Genomic DNA, 23,601 nt, shown 5'->3' with positions numbered 1-23,601 from the left:
TGTGAATCGGAAGGCCCCATCGACGTGGACACTGGGTCGCGATTCCTGAACGTGTGTAAAGGGGAGTGGGTCGCGACATTTGGATTTGTCTCTAAGCTTTCCCTGTAATCTAAGAAATCTCTGCCTTGTGAGTGTCCTTCTCCTAAGTGAGTCTCGTCTACATTCCATGTCAGAGGAGCCTCGCACTTCACCTTGACAGTCCTCTCATCGACTATAACCTCCCCTTTCTTATCTAGGCAGCCTTCAGAGTACACACTACTACTGTACCGGTTCCAGTCCCCTCTAGACAGATCAGTCTGTGTCTCTAAACCCAAGGGCATGTTGCCAGGGTCCATCTCTGTAGTGAAAGAACCTGACAGATCATTGCCAGTCTCTAACGCGTCACCTGAGTCCCGATGGGAATGAACCATCCTCAGGCTTGGGTTACTGTAAAGTAAATACTCTGAGCCAGGAGCAGAAGGATAGCCCAGTGGTCCCAGTCTCTCTGGGTCTGATCTGTGGTCAGGTCCTGTGCGTAAGAACCTTTGTGTTACAATTAAAGTCTCTGTGTCTTTCTCTGACTTGAGGACGGCATTCAGTGCTCCACTGACCTCCGTGTAGCTGCATAGGGCCCTGGGCTGGGGCGCGGTGGGGAGGTCCTCCGTGGCTAGAGGGGGTGCCACTCCAATCTGGATGTCTCTGCTGTGTCGTCGGTGCTCTCCTTCAGTCCTTTCCTGCTTGACCAAAGACGATCCTCCAGGACCTGCAGCCTCTGCATCTGCAGACTGACACAAGAAGAGAGGAGGTTATTACAGGTACATGAGTTGAATTGGATAACAATGTCATAGGGAAGTCTCACAAGCTCCCCTATGGCAGATAAATCAGGATGTACATGTAAGCAAATGAATAGCTGAGAGGAGCCTTTCTGAAATAAAACGGGCCACATTTGATGTACTGTCATTTTTTATGTTACACTATGACACTAACCTCTATCACGATAACATGCTGGTTTGAGGTTCCACTCCCCTCATCTATAGCTATGGGTTGGTCATCTCTCCATGTTTTGTGTCCTGTAGGCTTCACAAAGCTCCTGTGGCCTCCAGTGAGATGTCCTTCACCTAAGAGAGTTATTGGGGGGGGAAAAATGGGTGATTATGTTTTATAATAATACAATTGCTCAGAGAAATAGATTTTGTTTAACAAGTAATAAATACAATTCTCAAAAAGGGTAGGGGTCCAAATGATTGACACTCCTGTTTTCAATACCTTTCAATACCTCACCTTGTGAGGATAATGTCAGGGGGCCCTTTTCTAATGTTTTATGAGTTGGAGAACACATTGGGAAGGATCTAAAGCCCTGTTCACACTGCAGGCCTTAATGCTCAAATCAGTTTAGTTTTCAAATCTGTTTTGGAATACTGACTGTCCAAACAGCAAGTTACAAACTACCAAATTCAGACAGCAGTCATAGTAACGACGGGTGTGTGCGCAGTTGTGTAGGCTGATTGGTGGAGGTGCACATGGTTCCTATCACTCAGAAGTTGTGTAGCAAGCTAAGGTGACAACAATGCCTGCTATGGACGTTTCCCAGTTGCTTTGAATGTTCAAAATCATAGTGTAAGAACACTTAAAGATCCAACTTTCAAAACGAGTCCTTTTTGGCTAGTCACAGCAGTCAACTAGCTAGCTAGGAATCTGTTTCGCTTTCTAGCATATTCACTAATTTGTTTGTAAACAATGAACAAGCTAGTTAGCTACCACATGTTATTGTCAAAACTGTCAACAGAGTAGCTAGCAGGCGACAAAAGATATGCTAAATAAGTCTAAAAACCACTTGAGGGAAAATAAATCAGATTTGACTGTTCAGACAAGTCGCATGGACAGGAATCATATTTGTATGACTTGGGATATCTGATTCCATGTGCTTTTTGGCTGTTCATACTGCAGGAAAAAGAACTGATTCAAATTAGATATGCAAAAAATATATATAATTGCGTCACTTCAAACTGCCAATGTGAACAAGGCTGTAGACCATTCCTCCATACAGAATCCTTCCAGAATCTTGATATCCTTCGTCTGCGCTTATGGACTGCCTTCTTCAATTCAAACTATGTTTTTAATAGGTTTTAAGTCCGGAGAATGAGATGGCCATTGCAATTAACCATTTCTTTGTGGATTTTGATGTGTGCTTGAGGTTATTGTTTTGCTGGAAGATCCATTTGCGGTCAAGTTTTAGTCTCCTGGCAGAGGCAACCATAAATATCCTGATACTGAGTAAAGTTCATTATGCCATTGACCATAACAAGGGCACCAAGACCAGTGGAAGCAAAATAGAGCCATAACATCGAAGATCCACCACCCTATATTACAGTAGGTATGGGGTTATTTTCTGCTCGTGCATCCTCATTTCAACGCAAAACCCACCATTTTAATGTCATCCAAAAAATGTAAACACCTGGAGTTAGCTAAAAACGCATTGTACATTGGATTGGAAGCGGTGCTTTGGTCAGATGACTAGACCAAATCACCAGATCTGCCTCTAACCCTAGGAAGCTCTTTGCCACCTTCTCCTCCCTCCTGAATCCTCCTCCCCCTCCTCCCCCCTCCTCCCTCTCTGCGGATGACTTCGTCAACCATTTTGAAAAGAAGGTCGACGACATCCGATCCTCGTTTGCTATGTCAAACGACACCGCTGGTTCTGCTCACACTGCCCTACCCTGTGCTTTGACCTCTTTCTCCCCTCTCTCTCCAGATGAAATCTCGCGTCTTGTGACGGCCGGCCGCCCAACAACCTGCCCGCTTGACCCTATCCCCTCCTCTCTTCTCCAGACCATTTCCGGAGACCTTCTCCCTTACCTCACCTCGCTCATCAACTCATCCTTGACCGCTGGCTACGTCCCTTCCGTCTTCAAGAGAGCGAGAGTTGCACCCCTTCTGAAAAAACCTACACTCGATCCCTCCGATGTCAACAACTACAGACCAGTATCCCTTCTTTCTTTTCTCTCCAAAACTCTTGAACGTGCCGTCCTTGGCCAGCTCTCCTGCTATCTCTCTCAGAATGACCTTCTTGATCCAAATCAGTCAGGTTTCAAGACTAGTCATTCAACTGAGACTGCTCTTCTCTGTGTCACGGAGGCGCTCCGCACTGCTAAAGCTAACTCTCTCTCCTCTGCTCTCATCCTTCTAGACCTATCGGCTGCCTTTGATACTGTGAACCATCAGATCCTCCTCTCCACCCTCTCCGAGCTGGGCATCTCCGGCAAGGTCCACGCTTGGATTGCGTCCTACCTGACAGGTCGCTCCTACCAGGTGGCGTGGCGAGAATCTGTCTCCGCACCACGTGCTCTCACCACTGGTGTCCCCCAGGGCTCTGTTCTAGGCCCTCTCCTATTCTCGCTATACACCAAGTCACTTGGCTCTGTCATATCCTCACATGGTCTCTCCTATCATTGCTATGCAGACGACACACAATTAATCTTCTCCTTTCCCCCCTCTGATAACCAGGTGGTGAATCGCATCTCTGCATGTCTGGCAGACATATCAGTGTGGATGACGGATCACCACCTCAAGCTGAACCTCGGCAAGACGGAGCTGCTCTTCCTCCCGGGGAAGGACTGCCCGTTCCATGATCTCGCCATCACGGTTGACAACTCCATTGTGTCCTCCTCCCAGAGTGCTAAGAACCTTGGCGTGATCCTGGACAACACCCTGTCGTTCTCAACTAACATCAAGGCGGTGACCCGTTCCTGTAGGTTCATGCTCTACAACATTCGCAGAGTACGACCCTGCCTCACGCAGGAAGCGGCGCAGGTCTTAATCCAGGCACTTGTCATCTCCCGTCTGGATTACTGCAACTCGCTGTTGGCTGGGCTCCCTGCCTGTGCCATTAAACCCCTACAACTCATCCAGAACGCCGCAGCCCGTCTGGTGTTCAACTTTCCCAAGTTCTCTCACGTCACCCCGCTCCTCTGCTCTCTCCACTGGCTTCCAGTTGAAGCTCGCATCCGCTACAAGACCATGGTGCTTGCCTACGGAGCTGTGAGGGGAACGGCACCTCCGTACCTTCAGGCTCTGATCAGGCCCTACACCCAAACAAGGGCACTGCGTTCATCCACCTCTGGCCTGCTCGCCTCCCTACCTCTGAGGAAGTACAGTTCCCGCTCAGCCCAGTCAAAACTGTTCGCTGCTCTGGCACCCCAATGGTGGAACAAACTCCCTCACGACGCCAGGTCAGCGGAGTCAATCACCACCTTCCGGAGACACCTGAAACCCCACCTCTTTAAGGAATACCTAGGATAGGATAAAGTAATCCTTCTAACCCCCCCCCCCTTAAAAGAGTTAGATGCACTATTGTAAAGTGGTTGTTCCACTGGATATCATAAGGTGAATGCACCAATTTGTAAGTCGCTCTGGATAAGAGCGTCTGCTAAATGACTTAAATGTAAATGTTAAATGTAGACCACCAGTGGTGGTGAAAATAATATAAATTCCCCCTCCAAAAAAGTCATACCATATCGCTCAGTATTTGAATAATATATTTTACACAGTCGTTTTTCTCATCTTTATCAAGGGTTTCAATAATATCGGACTCCTCTGTATCTCCAAGGTAAATGTGCAGTTTTATAGCTAATCTCATGGTATTTTACACATTTAGCTCATTTCAAGCTAATTTCCTGCAATTCTACCCATTTACTATGGTTTATGACCTGTTCATATGCTATCTGGGGGGGGGGGGGGGCTGACCTACAGGGGACCCACAACCAATGTTCCCTCTAAGCTGCGCACCTCCTCCGGGAATGCTGCTCTGGGCATGTGGCAGCAGTGTGTTGGAGGGAGGTTCCTAGGTGTGAGAAGTGTGCAGAAGGGCATGAGACAAAGGAATGTGTAGCATTGGGGAAAGTAGTGGTATGTGTTAATTGTAGGGGTGCCCATGGGACATAGGATCAGAAATGTCCCGTGTGAGAGAGGCAGATTGAGGTTTCCAGGGTTAGAGTAGTGCAGAAGTTGTCATATGCTGAGGCAGTGAAGAAAGTAGAGGCAGATGGGTTAAGGGGGAGGGATCCTGAGAGGAGTGCTGTGAGTAGTAGATATGTAACAATACAGAGGGATAGGCCAACAAGTGATGTTTCAGTAAGATTAGATTTTTAGCATTTATAGCACAGATTATGGTTTTCAACTGTACTGCACGGATGGAACGTAAGTCACAGAAAATTGAGGTTGTGGTGGCAGCTGCAGAGAGTTATTTGGGTGTGCGAGACTTGACATCAGAAGAGTTACAGGGTGTGTTGAATGGTGGTGTCCCATCCTTTCAGGTTGTTGGTCTGAGGTAGGACTAAATAGTTTTAAATAGTGTAGTAGGGTGGTGTTTTTTGTGAGTGTAGTGTTAGAAGGTAGGGTTATTATTTATTTATTCAAGCACTGTATAAGGGAGTTGTACTTCAGTCTAGTAGGTGTCAGAAATGCAACATTGATTGGTTGCCAACAGCCGTTAAAACTAATCGAAGGACTGCTGCTCAGAAGAAATGCCAGGCCTCTGCAGAGACCAAGAGATTTAACTTCACTGAGTTCGCCCCATTAGTTTGCACTATATAAATCAATGTTTTTTCTGTGATCGAATCAACATTATAAATCAGCCCCTTTTCAATGCAACAAACCAAAACGAATCTAACTTGATGGAGCACCTTGCCATAAAGCAAAAGTGATAACTAAGTGGCTCGGGGAACAAAACATCAATATTTTGGGTCCATGGCCAGGAAACTCCCCAGGTCCTTAATCCCATTGAGAACTTGTGGTCAATCCTCAAGAGGCGGGTGGACAAACAAAAACCCACAAATTCTGACAAACTCCAAGCATTTATTATGCAAGAATGGGCTGCCAACAGTCAGGATGTGGCCCAGAAGTTAATTGACAGCATGCCAGGGCGGATTGCAGAGGTCTTGTAGAGGTCTTATTGACTCTTTGCATCAACTTCATGTAATTGTCAATCAAAGCCTTTGACACTTATGAAATGCTTGTGATTACACTTCCGTATTCCATAGTAACATCTGACAAAAATATCTAAAGACACTGAAGCAGCAAACGTTGTGGAAATTAATATTTGTGTCATTCTCAAAACTTTTGGCCACGACTGTATATACAGTTGAAGTCGGAAGTTTACATACACTTAGGTTGGAGTCATTAAAACTCGCCTTTCAACCACTTCACAAATGTCTTGCTAACAAACTATAGTTTTGGCAAGTCGGTTAGGACATCTACTTTGTGCATGACACAAGTACATTTTCCAACAATTGTTTACAGACTGATTATTTCACTATCACAATTCCAGCAGTGGGTCAGAAGTTTACATACACTATGTTGACTGTGCCTTTAAACCGCTTAGAAAATTCCAGAAAATGATGTCATGGTTTTAGAAGCTTCTGATAGGCTAATTGACATCATTTGAGTCATTTGGAGGTGTACCTGTGGATGTATTTCGAGGCCTACCTTCAAACTCAGTGCCTCTTTGCTTGACATCATGGGAAAATATAAAGAAATCAACCAAGACCTCAGAAAAACAATTGTAGACCTCCACAAGTCTGTTCATCCTTGGGAGCAATTTACAAACGCCTGAAGGGACCACGTCCATCTGTACAAACAATAGTATGCAGGTATATACAACATGGGACCAAGCAGCCGTGATAGCGCTCAGGAAGGAGACGCGTTCTGTCTTCTAGAGATGAACGTACCTTGGTACAAAAAGTGCAAATCAATCCCAGAACAACAGCAAAGGACCTTGTGAAGATGCTGGAGGAAACGGGTACAAAAGTATCTACATCCACAGTAAAACGAGTCCTATATCGACATAACCTGAAAGGCCACTCAGCAAGGAAGAAGCCACTGCTCCAAAACCGCCATAAAAAAGCCAGACTACGGTTTGCAACTGCACATGGGGAGGAACAGCATACTTTTTGGAGAAATATCTTCTGGTCTGATATAAAACCGTTTAGCCATAATGACCATCGTTATGTTTGGAGGAAAAAGGGGGAGGCTTGCAAGCCGAAGAACACCATCCCAACCGTGAAGAGCGGGGGTTGGCAGCATCATGTTATGGGGGTGCTTTGCTGCAGGAGGAACTGGTGCACTTCACAAAATAGATGGCATCATGAAGATGGAAAATTATGTGGATATATTGAAGCAACATCTCAAGACATCAGTCAGGAAGTTAAAGCTTGGTCGCAAATGGGTCTTCCAAATGGACAATGACCCCAAGCATAATTCCAAAGTTGTGGCAGAATGGCTTAAGGACAACAAAGTCACGGTACTGGAGTGGCCATCACAAAGCCCTGACCTCAATCCTATAGAAATTTGTGGGCAGAACTGAAAACGCGTGTGCGAGCAAGGAGGCCTACAAACCTGAGTCAGTTACACCAGCTCTGTCAGGAGGAATGGGCCAAAATTCACCCAACTTATTGTGGAAGGCTACCCGAAACGTTTGACCCAAGTTAAACAATTTAAAGGCAATGCTACCAAATACTAATTGAGTGTATGTAAACTTCTGACCCACTGGGAATGTGATGAAAGAAATAAAAGCTGAAATAAATAATTCGCTCTACAATTAATCTGACATTTCACATTCTTAAAATAAAGTGGTGATCCTAACTAACCTAAGACAGGGAATTTTTACTAGGATTAAATGTCAGGAATTGTGAAAGTGAGTTTAAATGTATTTGGCTAAGGTGTATGTAAACTTCCGACTTCAACTGTATATGTAGGCTTGCATTGAACACCACATATAGGCTACTGTAGGCTATATCATAAAAATCAAAAGCTAGAGAGTTCACTACAGATCCGGGTTTGATCCCAGGCTGTGTCGCAGCCGGCCGCAACCGGGAGACGGCGCACAATTGGCCTAGCGTTGTCCGGGTTAGGGGTGAGTTTGGCTGGCTGGGATGTCCTTGTCCCATCGCGCGCTAGAGACTCCTTGTGGCCGGGCGCATGCACACTGACTTCAGGTCGCCAGCTGTTCGGTGTTTCCTCCGACATATTGGTGCGGCCCAAAATTTGCTTAGTGCCCCAAAACATTGGAGGCGTTGCTTAATAGAAATAAAAAAATGTTTTAACCAGGTTTGCTGTTCACTTCCGCTATATGACATGGGAGTTCCATGCAACCATGGCTCTGTATAATTCTGTACATTTCCTTGAATTTGTTCTGGACCTGGGGACTGTGAAAATACACCTGGTGACATGTCTGGTGGGGTCTGTGTCAGTGCTGTATGTAAGTTGACTATGCAAGCAATATGGAATTTAACACATTGTTTCTTATTAAAACGAGAAGCGATGCAGTCGGTCTCTCCTCAACTTTTAGTCAAGAGAGACTAGCATGCATAGTATTGAAATTAGCCCTCTGATTACAGTGAAGAGCAAAATGTGCTGCTCTGTTCTTGGCCAGCTGCATGTTCAAATTTGCTCAATGCTGACTCTTTCATATGCTATCTGGGGGAGCCTGACCACCAGGGGCCAACAACCTTAAAAAAAAAAATTGTTGGGGGCCCCGGGAGGTCGGGGATACATGCGCTGCGTGCCCGTTTGGTAATCCGGCCCTGGATGTAAGGTAACTTATAATAAATTCTTGACATACTATTTATTGATTATGTTCCATGCATCACATTATTTTAATTGAGCGTGACAATAGGAAATTCAGTCAATCAAAAATCTGGTTAGAATATTGTCTTTGTGCAAGAAGTATTTCTTATTAATTGACCTGCCTGGTAAAATAAACGTAACATGGAAAGAAATGCACGGCAGCTAAGTAATCAGGGGAAGTATGACACACTATCCAAAAACTGACCAAGACCCAACTCTGAGTAAGACATCTGAACACATGCGCAGAGGGAACGGGACGACAGACCCCGCAGCCTCTGCCTTCTTCAAAATGTAGCTTACCTCTTGTCATTCCTCTGTATCGGTCGAGGATCTTGACACTACTAGGACGACTGGCGAGGACGCGCTCTCGCGTTGTCCTCTCTGCGCGCTCCCGTGTCACCTTCAGTTCAAGTAGCTGTAGTTTCCTCCGCAATGTCCTGTTTTCTTTCTGGCTTTGAGTCATTTCCAAACGAAACACTGCATAATCGTCGTCTACGAGTTTACAGATTTCTGCAACGGCTGCATTTGCTAGCACCTCCATGATGGAGGCTATTTGAGTGTGAAAAACCATAACGTTAGAGTTACAGGTAGCCATTGTTAACTAACGTTAGCCGCTAGCTAGCGTTAACTATATCACCCAAGTCCTGTCTTCAACGCTAATTAAACACTACCCGGGGTACATAAGTGATGCTGTGCAGTTAAATTAATCATATTTTGAGTTCCAAGGTGTTAATAAATGTCTAAATAACAAAAGAAACGCTAACGTGGAAATTGTTCTTGGTCACTGTTCACTTCCGTTTACTACTTCTTCGTGTGGTTTTCCGGCAGACTAGACGCTTTGTTGCGTATTGCTGCCTTTCACAGTTCGGAAAGTGCATTGCACATTTGTACAAAAAAAGGGGGAAATTGGGGGGAGCGGTGGTCGAGTCGAGGCAATTCCACCATTTATTCCATATTAGAGCGCCCCATTATACCTCGATGTATAGAGCTCGCCAGCTGGTAGTCCTAAAAAACGGAACCAGTTACCTCTGGTTCATTCAGCCATTCCTATTAGGTTAAGGAGGTTTTGTTCTCTGAGGTAATATCAGTTAGTTAACATGACCTTTATGAATTATGAAGCCTTTGTGCTTTTTTGTATTACATAAGTGCTTAAAAAAATCACAAATAGTGATGTTAGGCAAGGTATAAAATTTCATTTAGGTAAGAATGTCTTATTACCAGCCACGTTGCGAGCATTACATTTGCGAATAAAAATAATAAAAAGTATGAGCACATGTGCGATTGGCGATTTATTGTAGAAAAATGCTGCAGTAGCGGGTCAAAGTATTTCTGCCTTTTTGTGTCAAAGATGTTAATCGCACAAATAAATACGAATCCTACATCCCACATCAAGACGCAACACTGCCTGGCAGGAGAGCTGTGCGCTTTGATAGACTCATTTTTGAATGCGCTATCCACAGGCATAAAAGTTGATCTAAGTCCACAAAGTGAGACTTTGTCCTCATGTTCTTGGCAGTTTACATCGTTTTGTTCATAAGCTCGGTTGTTTTTCAACGTTAGTTTGAGTCTGCTGCTTGAACTGATAGCGAAGAGACGCCCTAGTCAGATGCTAAATCTCAGACACAAGTGACCATTACCACCATAACCTCCCAACATTAAAGAGGTAGCTGAACAGTTTATCTCATCTGATATTTTGGTTAAAAGACTGAAGTCACACGTTTTTTTATGAAATTGAGCAATATACCACATTACTTCTTACTAATACATTTCTTGTTTTAGAAACATTACAAAGCACGATCATGTTTTTAGTTTTTTGTATGTAATTATGGCAATAAAATATTTTGACTGGTAAAAAAAATCTGAGTGACTGGTAGTTTTTTTCTCTACCTGCCACAGTGGCTGGTGACCCAAAAAGTACATTTTAAACTTCTCTGCTGCTACTACCAATTAAATCTTCAGGGATTTCCATTCCGTCTGTGCAGTACAATTAAAGGGATACTTCAGGATACTACTTCCCCAGAGTCAGATGAACTAGTGGATACCATTTTTATGTCTCTGTGTCCAGTATGAAGGCAATTAAAGTAGTTTTGCAAGCCAATGCTAACTAGCTTTAGCACGATGACTGGAAGTCTCTGTATCTGCTAGCATGCTCTCCACGAATTGTACTCCCACTGGGCCCAAGTCATCTCGGGCATTTTCCTGATAATTGGGGTGAGGTTTGGAAGCCTTCACCTCACCTGTCGGCGCAGGTTCTTCCTATTCACTTTCCTCAGGTTCAATTTCTGAGACTTCATCTGTCGACTGCTCAGGGTTTTCAGGAGAGGAACATGTAATTACACTGAAGACAAAGCATTTTATTTGTTGGCGTCATAGCTCAAGGGTGTGGTTAAATGAAAAAGTCATTGCGCACTGTTCTTTGAATTACGGTACAGCTTATTACATTACATCAAATCTCCTTTGATGACCACTTTTCAAGCTCAGAGCAGATTTGATTAGAAAGAACAGTATGTTGGCAAGAATACAGTAGAAAATAATATAATTACTTTATTCCATCTAAATGACCTCAGTAAGATAAATAAGGGGTATGTGGTTAATTACCCTCTTACCCCAAGACACTTCATATGATAACTACTGTATAATAATGTCAGCTAAAGAATGGTTCCCAGAAAACCCCTGTGTACATCGCAAGCCACACTGCTACAATGTCTCCCCATTGTGGAAACTCCTGTGTCTGATAAGGTTACTCAGGAAGGAGAAGCTCTTGTAAAGGCGTCAGCGTTCGGGTGGCGCCTAACTGAACAAGTGTGCTCGCATACTCCCTTAAGACCTTTGCTTGAAAAAAAAAAAAAAAAAACGGCAATAGTACTGTTTGTCCATTTTGAGACGCTGTAGCCAGTATACACTTCCTCAAAATAGTCAGTGTTAATCTAAGATAACTCAAGAAATCTGTCATTAAATTGGACGCTTTTGCCAAGATCTTAGTCGCACAATTTCACAGCTAACTAAGATGTTTGGTGCTGTATATCTCAATGTAAAAATGTGCACGACAACCAGTCGTCTCTCGTTGAATGACAAAGACTTTAATGAAGAATCTCTACTGTTGACCAGTAACCGACAAAGGGGCGTAGACTTCGGCTTGCCTCATAATATATGCACAAACTCTTCCAAACTGTTTTGGCTGGGAAGCATGCAGACGCCTTAACACAGCTTACAATTGAAGGGCCTCTCCTTGGTGTGAACGGTCTGGTGGTCCTTCACATAGTTTGCCTCAGCGAAGCGCTTTCCACATATGGGGCAGGCATACGGCTTGTCGGCGTCCGTCCTAATGCTCGGCCTCCCATGTTGTGACCCAATAACACCAGAGGTGGTTCAGGTGGTTAGTCTTTGAGCTCCCTCCTTGACTGGATGTTGTTTGGATTGTGTGCTGTGTTATAGGCTATGTACCTCTTCTGGTGAACGTGCAACCTGACCATGTCTGTATTGGTGGGGTAACCATGAGGTAACTGAGGAAGGCTAGACATAGGTCCAGCTTCAGACTTTCTACCAACCCAGTCACCAGGCATTAAACAAGACCCTGTTGGAGACAGGTCCGGGGTCAGGTTTTGTGACCAGCCGCTTCAGAGGTCCAGTCTCCCCCGCCAGCAACACCGGATATCAGCAGGTCCTCATGGATTGCAGACTGTAAACACAAATTGAACAGAAAAGCATAAAGGTTTATATAAGAAACTCTTTGGTGTACACACAGAAACGACATATTATAAAACGTTAACCACAGTCAAGCCCATTTCTAACACTGATTCAAGTACCTAACAATAGTCATTGGAGTTCATAAAAAATAATGGCAATGTGTTGACTCAAAAATTAAGTATGTTTTGGTTCGACTGAGATAAGGAAAACATTTATTTAAACAAAATGGTCATATGCTCACATAACATGAAGTACAGTACTTTTATTGCACAAATCAATACGTAGAATAACTTCTCACTATGGTAACACTTTACCTTTTCTGTAAACCTGGTACCCTCACTTTTGATCAAATTCACATTTATAACACTGTCATTACATTACACACTACTTAATGTCAAGTAAACATAGGCACTCATTTCCTCATCATAAAACACCAGCATCAAAAAACTGGACAAGATTGTCAATTTTCATCAGTGAAGCATTTTTACAGACACCATCACACCAACAATCACCATATCATCTACTCTGCCTCATCATACTCATTCTTTCCTCCGTCCACCTCATCCAGTTCCCCACTCAATCCCAAACAGAATTAACTACAAACTAACAAGTAAAACATTACATATCACTATAAATGGTCCGTGTGCATTTTCTACTGGTGTATCCTGAGGTAGTTCCTCTCTGAGAACCTCTTCCCACAGTGCATACAGGCAAACGGCCTCTCTCCCTTATGGACCTTCAGGTGCATCTTCAGCTGGTGCTGGTGGGAGAACATCTTCTCACAGGTGGCAGCTGAAAGATTTTCAACTCGGTGTGCATCCTCTGGTGGATATCCACCTATTTGGGGAAACTGAAGACTTTCCCACAGAATGAACACGGGAAGCTCTTCTCTTTGCCACCAGATCTGCTGATAGCATTACTACTACTGTCATTTGTCAATGGGCTTGTGTAGCCATTTAGTCCTGAGGCACTGGTATTGTCTGAGGTCTGGTTTAACAGAAGGAGAGTGTGAGGAGGATGAAGGCCAGGAAGTGTCTGTGTCACAGGGTCCATGTTCCAGTTAATAGATCCTATAGAAGGCAGGCTGAAGGCAGCACCTGTTAGGGGGTTAACCTGAGGCGTCATCAGTCTCTCTGAATAAGGACTATAGGGGCAGGACCGGAGAATCGCTAGCCGAGTCTGTCTGTTCTCATACGGACACCTCCCCGTCCCCGCAGACCAAATCTACGCATCGCCCTGGTCTCAGGCAGTCTGTTGTCATGAAGACTAAGTTTGGTTGTTGTTTTGACTGTCGGTTTCTGGTTGTGGTTAACAGTGTTGTTCCAGAGTCCAGAGTTGAGGAAGCTGTCTAATCCACTGACCTCATCTATGTCGCTTCTGGTCCTGGCCTGCTTGATGATGTCATCAAAAATCTCTGAAGCTGGAGTCTTATATCTCCCTCTCTAACTTTAAGCATCAGCTGTCTGAGCAGCTTACCGATCACTGTACCTGTACACAGCCAATCTGTAAATAGCACACCCGACTACCTCATCCCCATAGTATTACTTACCCTCTTGCTCTTTTGCACCCCAGTATCTCTACTTGCACATCATCATCTGCACATCTATCACTCCAGTATTAATGCTAAATTGTAATTATTTTCACCTGTAGGGCCTATTTATTGCCTACCTCCCTAATCTTCTACATTTGCACTCACTGTACATAGATTTTTATTTTGTGTTATTGACTGCACATTTGTTTAATGTGTAAGTCTGTGTTGTTTCTTCTGTCGCACTGCTTTTCTTTATCTTGGCCAGGTCGCAGTTGTAAATGAGAACTTGTTCTCAACTGGCCTACCTGGTTAAATAAAGGTGAAATAAAAAATATATAAAAAATCCCCAGGGGCCTTCGTTGCACAAGTCTGGGAATCCAAGAAGGCTGCCCAGTCTCCTCTGTTATCCTCTAGCAGGAAGAGGTTAGAAAATAGACTTAAAAATCATGGAAGATAACTTTTAATTTGATTTTTTTTGGTCAATTATCTGGTCAAGTTCATACATTGCGTGTTTTTGTTTTTAAACATACTTTAAGTTGTATATTATGTCAATGTAATTTTATGAATGAAGAAAAATAATAGCCAGGCTTATCACTATTCTCATTGAAGATCTATTACTGTATGTAGGCTATATGTATTTCTCCCTTACCTTGCTCCCCCATCTTTAGTCCACTCAGCAGATCAATGCTCTCTGTTCCGTCTTCTATAGTCTCCTCTTTGACCAGCAGCAGATCAGGCTTCCCATCCTCCATGTCTACTGACTGTAAGAGATACAGAGGGAGAGGATGTTGGATCAAGAAATCTGATATGAGCAACCTGCTATGAAGAATCTTCTGATTGGGCAATGAGGGATTGCTGAGTACTATGCAAACATGTTAGTTGATTTGATACTATGCAAACGTGGAGATCGAATATCTTTCCATATAATCTTATTCATTGTGATTTCAAAGGCAAAACTGATCATAGATCAGCACTCCTACTTTGGAGAGGCTTTCTGGATACGGGCCCTGACCTAATACCATTCAGACAGTAGTTCACAGTGGGCTCACCTCAGTGAGACTGTGTGTGGTCCTGTGCTGCTCAGCTGGTTCCTCTGTGGGTTCAGGAAGTGTAGTCTGGTTGTCCTCCATGACCATGGTTCCCCAGACCGTCCGCAAACCCCTCCTTCACCAGCAGCACCTCTGGACCCTCCTCTTCCTGGAAGAGACAGGTGATAGATTACAGACATACACTCCCTCAGGTACACACACACACAGAGATAAACACACTTTGTTTACCCATCCCCACACCGTTTGAGTCCTACACTGTAGTTACATAATGACCTCACTGTTGTTAAACCCATCATGGTGGACATAAAATTATGTTGTGGGTAAAAAAGTCGCTTTTAGTCATCATTAGACAAACCCGATTAAACTATTTTGACGTGTACAGTAGGTGTTTGTTATTGTGTGGGTATCTGCAAGTATATTTAGTAAGTGTATATTGGTTATAAAGCGCTGTCTGGTGTATGCATAATAGGGTGAGATCAGATGTGATGTATACTAAAGAGAGTCTCAAAAGTCAGACTGAAAAGTCCCATTTTGGGTTTATTAAAGATGAACAAGTTTTAAATACACCATATGAAAACCACATATACACATGCCTCAAATAAAAATCATCATGAACTTGATAAACTGCATAAAATGTAATAATCTTCTCATTAAAAGTGTCTTAGGATTTTAAAAAATTGTAGTTGAATGGAAGTAATTAAATAGTTATGTCAACATATAACCTACATAGTACAAACACAAGATATAACAGACTTTTTAGGTGTATATATGCCTTATATATCACACAATGTCTGGATGCAATATTCTACCCAGGAATATTTAACACTGAAATCTGTTGCTCTCGTTCTTCCAAATGCATCTGTGGATCTTTTCTGCTGACAACAATGAAAATTCAACTTTTCCTTTAATGCAGGGTTTGATCTAAACATCAGAAGCTATCAAGTGGAATGGTTACTTTCTATGTTATAGAGTAGAATGGTTTTTCTGCTGGTGTATCCTGAGGTAGCTCCTCTCTGAAAACTTCTTCCCGCAGTGCGTACAGGCGAACGGCCTCTCTCCCGTGTGTACTCTCTGGTGCCTTTTCAGGTCACCAGTCTGGGCGAAGCGCATGTGACACTGGGCACAGCTGAACGGTTTCTCCCCTGTGTGGACCCTCTGGTGCCTCTTCAGGTTGCCAGCATGGGTGAAGCACATGTGACACTGGGTACAGCTGAAGGGTTTCTCCCCTGTGTGGACCCTCTGGTGGATCTCCACCTTCTGGGAGCAGCTGAAGCCTTTGTTACAGAACATGCAGAGGAACCGCTTCTCTTTACCGCCCGGTGTTGCTTCCCCTCTCCGCACCTTGGCTCTTTGGTCTTTTGAGTTCAATACCTGATCGAAAAGAACCTGGCCGTGTGAATCGGAAGGTGCCATCGACGTGGACACTGGGTGTAAAGGGGAGTGGGTTGCAACACTTAGATTTGTCTCTAAACTTTCCCTGTAATCTAAGAAGTCACTAGTGTTGCCCTGCGAGTGTCCTTCTCCTAAGTGAGTCTCGTCTGCATTCCAGTTAGCCAGTTTCTCTTTCCCGACCGTTGTTGCTCCCCCTCCACAAGCCTGGGCTATAGCTCTGTCGTTTAAATGTAATACCTGATCGAAAATCACGCGGCCGTGTGAATCGGAAGGTGCCATTGATGTGGACACTGGGTCGCGATCCCTGAACGTGTGTAAAGGGGAGTGGGTGGCGACATTTAGATTTCCCCTGTAATTTAAGAAATCTCTGCCCTGTGAGTGTCCGTCTCCTAGGTGACCATCTGCATTCCATGTGGGAGGAGCGTCGCCCTCCACTTTCACAGTAACCTCATCTACCACTATAACCTCCCCTTTCTTATCTTGGCACCCTTCAGAGTATACACTACTACTGTACCGGTTCCAGTCCCCTCTAGACATATCAGTCTGGGTCTCTAAACCCAAGGGCATGTCGCCAGGGTCCACCTCTGTAGCGTAAGAACAAGACAGATCATCAACGCCAGTGTCTAACGCATCACCATCTCCACAGGAATTAACTGTCCCCTGGCTCTGGTGAAATACCATTAAGTACTCTGAGCCTGGAGCAGGAACACAGCCCAGTCTCTCGGAGTCTGATCGGTGGTTAGATGCTGTATGTAAGAGCCTTTGTGTTACAGTTAAAGTCTCTGTCTCCGTCTCTGTCTTGAGGACGGCGTTCGGCGTTCCACTGACCTCCGTGACGCTGCATAGGGTCCTGGCCTGGGACGCGGCGGTGGTGGTGAGGTCCTCGGGGGCTACAGGTGGCGCCACTCCATGCGCTGCTCCAGTCTGGATGTCTCTGCTGTGTCGTGGGTCCTCATCTCCTTCAGACCTCTCCAGCTTGACCCCAGGACCTGCAGCTTCTGCATTTGCAGACTGACACAAGAAGAGGGTAGGTTGTTACCAGTACATGAGTAGAATTGGATAATAATGTCGTGGGGAAGTCTCACAAGCTCCCCCTATGGCAGAAAAATTAGGATGTTACATGTAAGGAAGTGAATAGCTGAGGGGAGACTTTCTGAAATAAACTGGCCACATTTGATGTACTGTAATTTTGATGTAATATTATTACACTAACCTCTATCACAATAACGTGCTGGGTTGAGGTTTCACTCCCCTCATCAACAGTGATTGGTTGGTCATCTCTGCATGTATTGTGTCCCGTTGGCTTCACAAAGCTCCTGTGGCATCCAGCGAGACGTCCTTCACCTGAGAGAGTGATTGGGACTAAAGAGGTGGTTAGGTTAGCTACTATCAATGCTTAATGCTTATACTGTACACTATTGACAGTTTTGACACTGTGTAGAATTGGCAAGAATTTAAGGTAACACATAACTTGATAACTATACCATTTATAGATAAATGTATTATGTTCCATGAATCAGTTTTATTTAAGCATCTAATGTTTTATCTGATTAGAATATGATGTGTGTATTTTTGCAAGTTAACTAAAGGATAATTATTGCATACTAACTAAAAACTGACCAAGACCCAATTCCAGTTAACCTAGCCTGGAAACTCGATTTTGAATCTCATTAAATTCTACTTCAGACATAAATTATCTTTTGGATCAGGAAAGTTTATTCTCACAACCTTTACACGACAGACAGTATGTTGAATACAGTTATATTTTAAGTTACTTTACCGCTTTGGGTGATAAAAGCGCTGGTAGTGCATTCATATTTTTTTAACGTTGACGTAATCATAATATCCTATATATTGTCTAACACTCCTACCTGCAAAAGGACCAACTGCACGGACAACCGGCAAAGTAAGTACAATTATTTTATTCAGCATTCTGGCTTGTAGAGGTCCTGAAAGAAAACTTTCCTGATCCAGACGCTCATTTGACGTGGACTCCAATGTCATGAAATTCAACATCAGGTCTCACAACAATGATTAACACATCTATAGTCAAACATGTGCAGATTTGAACGGGGCGACAGGCCCCTCAACCTCGGCAAAATGTACCTTTTGCCATTCCTCTGTATCGGTCAAGGATTTTGACACTACTGGAACGACTGGCGAGGATGCGCTCTCGTGCCATCTTCAGTTCCAGTAGCTGTAGTTTCCTCCGCAATGCACTGTTTTCTTTCTGGCTCTGAGTTATTTCCAAACGAAACACTGCATAGTCGTCGTCTACCAGTTTACAGGCCTCCGCCACGGCTGCATTCGCTAGCACCTCCATGATGGAGGCTATCTGAGTATGAAAAATCATACAGTTAGCTAGCATTAGCAGCTAAATAGTTAGCGTTACCTAGACAACAGATCTATCAACCAAGTCCCGTCTACACCGCGAATTAAAGACTACCAGGGGTAAGTATATGATGCTGTGCAGCTAGATGAGTCATATTCTGAGTTCCAGGGTGTTAATACATGTCTAAATAACAATATAAACGCTAACATGGACATTTGTCTTGGCACAGTCCACTTCCGTTTACACTTTTTCAATGGTTTGGCAACGAGTTTTAGTGATGCATTACCGCCACCAACTGGACTGGAGTGTGTACTAGAGACAGGGTAGGTCTAAAGTTGAACCCTACCCAATTAAACTGTTCATCATGGATACCATTTGCAAATATTTTGCTTTATTATTTTACTGGACTGATGGTACCGGCATCTGATGGTCATAGTGCTTTCAAGACAACTGGAAACTAGAGATCAAATCATGACGTCAGTGATCTTCAGGTCTAAAAGTCAGAGCTCTAGAAAGATGCCTGAGTTGCTCAAACAACGACCCCGGCCACAGCAAAGTTTGATTCAAGAGAATTCATAACTTTTAAAACCATTACCAGAGAGAGACTTTCAAAGAATACAGCAAAGAGCTGCTGTTTTTATGAGTGAGTTCATGTCTAAGATTTTATTCAGCACTGTTAACACTGTTGCAAAACATAAAACACGCTTCTCCCTACTTCCACTCACGCTGCAGCTGTAATGAATGAGTAGCGAAGTGTATCGATAGCCCTGTGTTTTTATTATTATTATTAGCAGCTCGTCGTGTTTATTTTAATATCAAGGAATATTTCACTTTAATTGGTCATAGGAACAGTATAAATTTCGGCACGAGGTAGATGCGGTGCGAATCAAGTTTCGGCATCAAGTGGAAGACAGTGTCCCCTCTCTCTGGTCAGTCTCACCAGAGGGACAGAAGGAGAGAGCTGGGATTGCGAGAGGCGGACCCTCTGCTGCGCTCTCCGTCCCTCCGCGGAGACTAATGCCTTGTTCAAAACAACTAGGAACTCGGAATCCCTCCTACAACTGGGATCTCTGGGGAAAAAATTGATCCGACTGGGTAAAATCGTTTTGGCTTCAAGTGGAAGACAGTGTCCCCATCCAACCATGAATTCCAAGCCAGAAACTCAATAACATTGTAGTGACTCCACAATAAGGACCTAAATGACAGCGTGAAAAGAAGAATACAAATATACAGAGTAAAAATATTCCAAAACATGCATCTTGTATGCAATAAGGCACTAAAGTAATACTGCAAAAAAAAACGCTGCAAAGGAATTTTAAAAAATCCCCTAAAAAAGCCTTATGTTCAGGGCAAATCCAACACAACACTGATTAACTGCCTCCTTATTTTCAAGCATGGTGGTGGCTGCATCATGGTATGGGTATGCTTGACTTTGGCAAATACTGGGCAGTTTTCCAGGATAAAAACTGGATGGAGCTAAGCACAGGCAAAATCCTAGAGGAAAACCAGAGTCTGGGAGAGGAATTCACCTTTCAGCATGCCAACACAAAGCCACATCTTTGTGTTGGCTAAATCTACACTGGAGTAACTTAAACTTACCAAGAAGACGGTGAATGTTCTTGAGTGGCCAAGTTACAATTTTGACTTAAATCTGCTTGAAAATATATTGCAAATATTGACAGCGCTTGAAGAATTTTGAAAATAATAATGGGCAAATATTGCACAATCCAGGTGTGCAAAGCTCTTAGAGACTTACCCAAGAAGTCTCTCAACTGTAGATGCCAAAGGTGTTTTCTAACGTATTGACTCAGAGAGCTAAATACTTATGCAATGATTATATTTGAGTTATATAATTTGTATTTGTAACGCTTGTTCTCCTCCTCTTCGTCCGAAGAGGAGGAGTAGGGATCAGACCAACATGCAGCGGGTTTAGAAAACATCATGAATTTATTTTATTATTTACGAACACGAAACAACACATGGAATAATACAAAATAACAAAACGAACGAAGACAGACCTGAACTAGAGAACTTACAAATAACACGAAGAACGCACGAACAGGTATAGACTACAAACAAAAACGCTACAGTCCCGTGTGGTACGCACATACATACAGACACGGAAGACAACCACCCACAAACAAACAGTGTGAACACCCTACCTTTATATGGTTCCCAATCAGAGGAAACGTCAAACACCTGTCTCTGATTGAGAACCATATAAGGCTAATTACAAACCCTAAACATAGAAACACAAAACATAGAATGCCCACCCCAACTCACGCCCTGACCAACTAAACACATACAAAAATAACAGACAACAGGTCAGGAACGTGACAGTATTAATCTTATTTTTTTTTTTTTTTACTTTGTAACAAAATGTGAAGAAATCCAAGGGGTCTGAATACATTTTTATTTTTACTTTAACACAAAATTTGAAGAAATCCAAGGGGTCTGAATACTTATGCAAGGTACTGTATATGTAATCTTTAAAATGTTAGTGGAAAAGTGCTGAAAAAGTGCCCAAAAAATCTACCCATATTACGGATACTTGAATATACAGTACTTTCATCCACATTTTTAACATTTTCCATTTAATTAAACAGTTAAAGAACAACTGCTCCTACAAACCAACTAATCCCTTTGAAAGCGGCCTATGTGGCATCAAGTGTCAAAATGTACAAAGTGTAAATAGGATAATTTTGGTCATAAAGGCAACCTTCAAAAACTGAGTTTAGAACCTGTGCGTCACAACGAGTAAATTAAGGTTGGGTTTGGATTACAATTATGTCAACAATTCATGCCCCCTTTTGCCTAGTGGTGGAGCTCGTGGAGATTTTTTTTCACAAGGACCAATGGAATGGACTAAAATAAGCAAACTCCACCCATCTGGGGCACTGGGCCATGTAAATAGAATTTGACCATTAACACGTGGTGGCAACATGTTTTCTACGAAAATACTTGTTGAGTTCTCTTTGCATGGCCCTGTGCCCTGGGTCAGCGGAGAGCATTTCTTAGGAGGACCAATGGAATGATCAAACATGAGCAAACCCCACCCACTCGGAGCACCGGGGTCATGCAAAACAAACTCGCCCACTGGAATGTCTTTCCCAGACAGTGGTTAGTAACATTACTTGCCCTTACTCGGGAAATAGCTACTCTGGTGAAAATGGCAGTCTTTGTCTAGAGAATCATTGTACCATCTTAACCTCTGAAATATATTTTCCCCAACCTAAAATATATTGTATCTGTTTGAAGCTGGTATAAATAGGGAAGCTTATAAATAGTGCACATAGTCTAAGAAGCGGTAGATCTGTTCTATCATTCAATGTTAATGAAAACTCTATAACTCACATTTATATGTGAATTTGGTCCAGTCGCCCCAAAAAGTTACACATTGCAGCTTTAAGTTCAGTTACAACTACTTCTGGTACAAAGTCACAGATACTTACAGATCCTTTGGAAATAATTGGTATATGTCTAGAAGGTATTCGGCACAGAGCAATACCAAAGTATTTCATGTAAGTACTGCGGACGCCATGTGTGCCTCACAAAAGACCTCATCCAACTTCAAGGGGCCCATGTCCAGTTTGACATTGCACAGAAAGTCAGCAGGACTATTGGAGAGCAGACAGACCTCATGCAGCGATTTAATAAAGACTGTGAGCTGAAGCCAGAGTCTGGAAAGCACTCAATCTCAAGTAAATCTGATGTCACCCATAGTAACTTGTTCATAAATTGCATGTTCACTTTTCTCCCCGACTTGTAAATAAATAATCCAGATTTGGAAAAGTCAATGCTCAATGGATTGAATGACTTTAGTGTAAATTAACGTGAAGTTGCCTTTTTTGGCTGAGCAGTATTTCTGTCTGTAATAAGCATTTTGTGGGAAAAACTCCTTTTGATTGGCTGAGCCTGGCTCTCCATGGCTGCACCCCTGCCTATTCATGTGAAATCCATAGATTTGGACATAATTCATTTATTTCAATTGTCTGATTTCCTTATATGAACTGTAAAATAAAATCTTTGAACTTGTTGCGTTTATATTTAGTCAAACTTTTAAAAAAATAACAAAAAAATAACTTGGTTCAACTGCTTACCTAACTTCTTCCGCTTTTATCCTTGTCGCCATATGTAGTATCTTGTAATCTGGTACAAAAACAGAAGACACCATTCAATTACTTTTGTGTAATGTAATGGAACTGAGAGTCATGATCAAAGACTAGGAGCGATTATGCATAAAAGGAGCATTTACAATAAATCCAACCAGGTCTAATAGCTGAAGTGAATGATATTATATATAGCCTATCAATGTGGGATGACATCTAACCACTACAACAGGACTGAGTGAATCAAGATGCCAACAGTGACATGCAGTGATCAGAAACAAAAGTACAGAAATAGGGGAAAGCGAGGTGTGTCGTCACACTTTTCACGCTGTCCAACATTTACTGGGCACAATACATCACAATGGTATAAATGTCATACCAAATGAAAGAAGGAAGTCTTGGGCACATGTTGTATTCATTACATCTTCATATCTCATTTCAGTACGGAGTTGTAGACCATTAAATAGAGAGTGTGCACTTGTGACAATTTGCCCCATCAGCGGGTAAATTGTCACACTACGTCGGGTAAGTTGTCACATTGGATTATCAACAAATAAGAACACTACTAATTAATTGTGAATATCAAAATAAAAACAATCATGCCTAGAGAGTCTGGCAAATCATGTCTTAAAATCAAAACAATAATGCTGGCAGAGCACACATGAATTAAGTGTCACGACCACTTTACTTTGAACTCGAACGTTCTCTGGCATGCACATAGATCCACTGTAATTGTTGGAATCGGAATGGAATGCTGCAGATAACTTGCTTAAATGTTTAAAGTCTTAACAGAACAGACGTGGTGTTTAAACACACTAATGCACAGTTTTGTAACAGTCTATACGACATACATCCGTATCTGACTAATCAGACTCATCTTCAGCGTCACAGTTCTGGCAC

The 23,601-nt window shown here is 43.0% G+C and overlaps 2 protein-coding genes across 2 annotated transcripts in view; both read right to left on the bottom strand.

The window, feature by feature from the left end:
• Window positions 1–17,226, bottom strand: part of LOC139577705 (uncharacterized) — a 25,676-nt gene extending 8,450 nt beyond the window's left edge. The window contains exons 1-6 of the mRNA XM_071404883.1: window positions 17,089–17,226; window positions 14,869–15,016; window positions 14,469–14,580; window positions 8,902–12,280; window positions 967–1,097; window positions 591–764 (exon numbers count right to left, since the gene is read on the bottom strand). Coding sequence (XP_071260984.1) covers window positions 591–764; window positions 967–1,097; window positions 8,902–9,196 — 600 coding nt within the window. The 5' untranslated portion in view covers window positions 9,197–12,280; window positions 14,469–14,580; window positions 14,869–15,016; window positions 17,089–17,226. The remainder of the gene's footprint in view (window positions 1–590; window positions 765–966; window positions 1,098–8,901; window positions 12,281–14,468; window positions 14,581–14,868; window positions 15,017–17,088) is intronic.
• LOC139577703 (uncharacterized) overlaps window positions 15,380–23,601 on the bottom strand; it is a 20,593-nt gene continuing 12,371 nt past the window's right edge. The window contains exons 2-4 of the mRNA XM_071404881.1: window positions 18,367–22,741; window positions 17,474–17,622; window positions 15,380–17,271 (exon numbers count right to left, since the gene is read on the bottom strand). Coding sequence (XP_071260982.1) covers window positions 15,832–17,271; window positions 17,474–17,622; window positions 18,367–18,628 — 1,851 coding nt within the window. The 5' untranslated portion in view covers window positions 18,629–22,741 and the 3' untranslated portion in view covers window positions 15,380–15,831. The remainder of the gene's footprint in view (window positions 17,272–17,473; window positions 17,623–18,366; window positions 22,742–23,601) is intronic.

This window comes from Salvelinus alpinus, chromosome 6, assembly GCF_045679555.1.
Source record: "Salvelinus alpinus chromosome 6, SLU_Salpinus.1, whole genome shotgun sequence".
NCBI classification, from domain to species: domain Eukaryota; kingdom Metazoa; phylum Chordata; class Actinopteri; order Salmoniformes; family Salmonidae; genus Salvelinus; species Salvelinus alpinus.
This window is presented reverse-complemented; position numbering and strand designations above follow the sequence as displayed.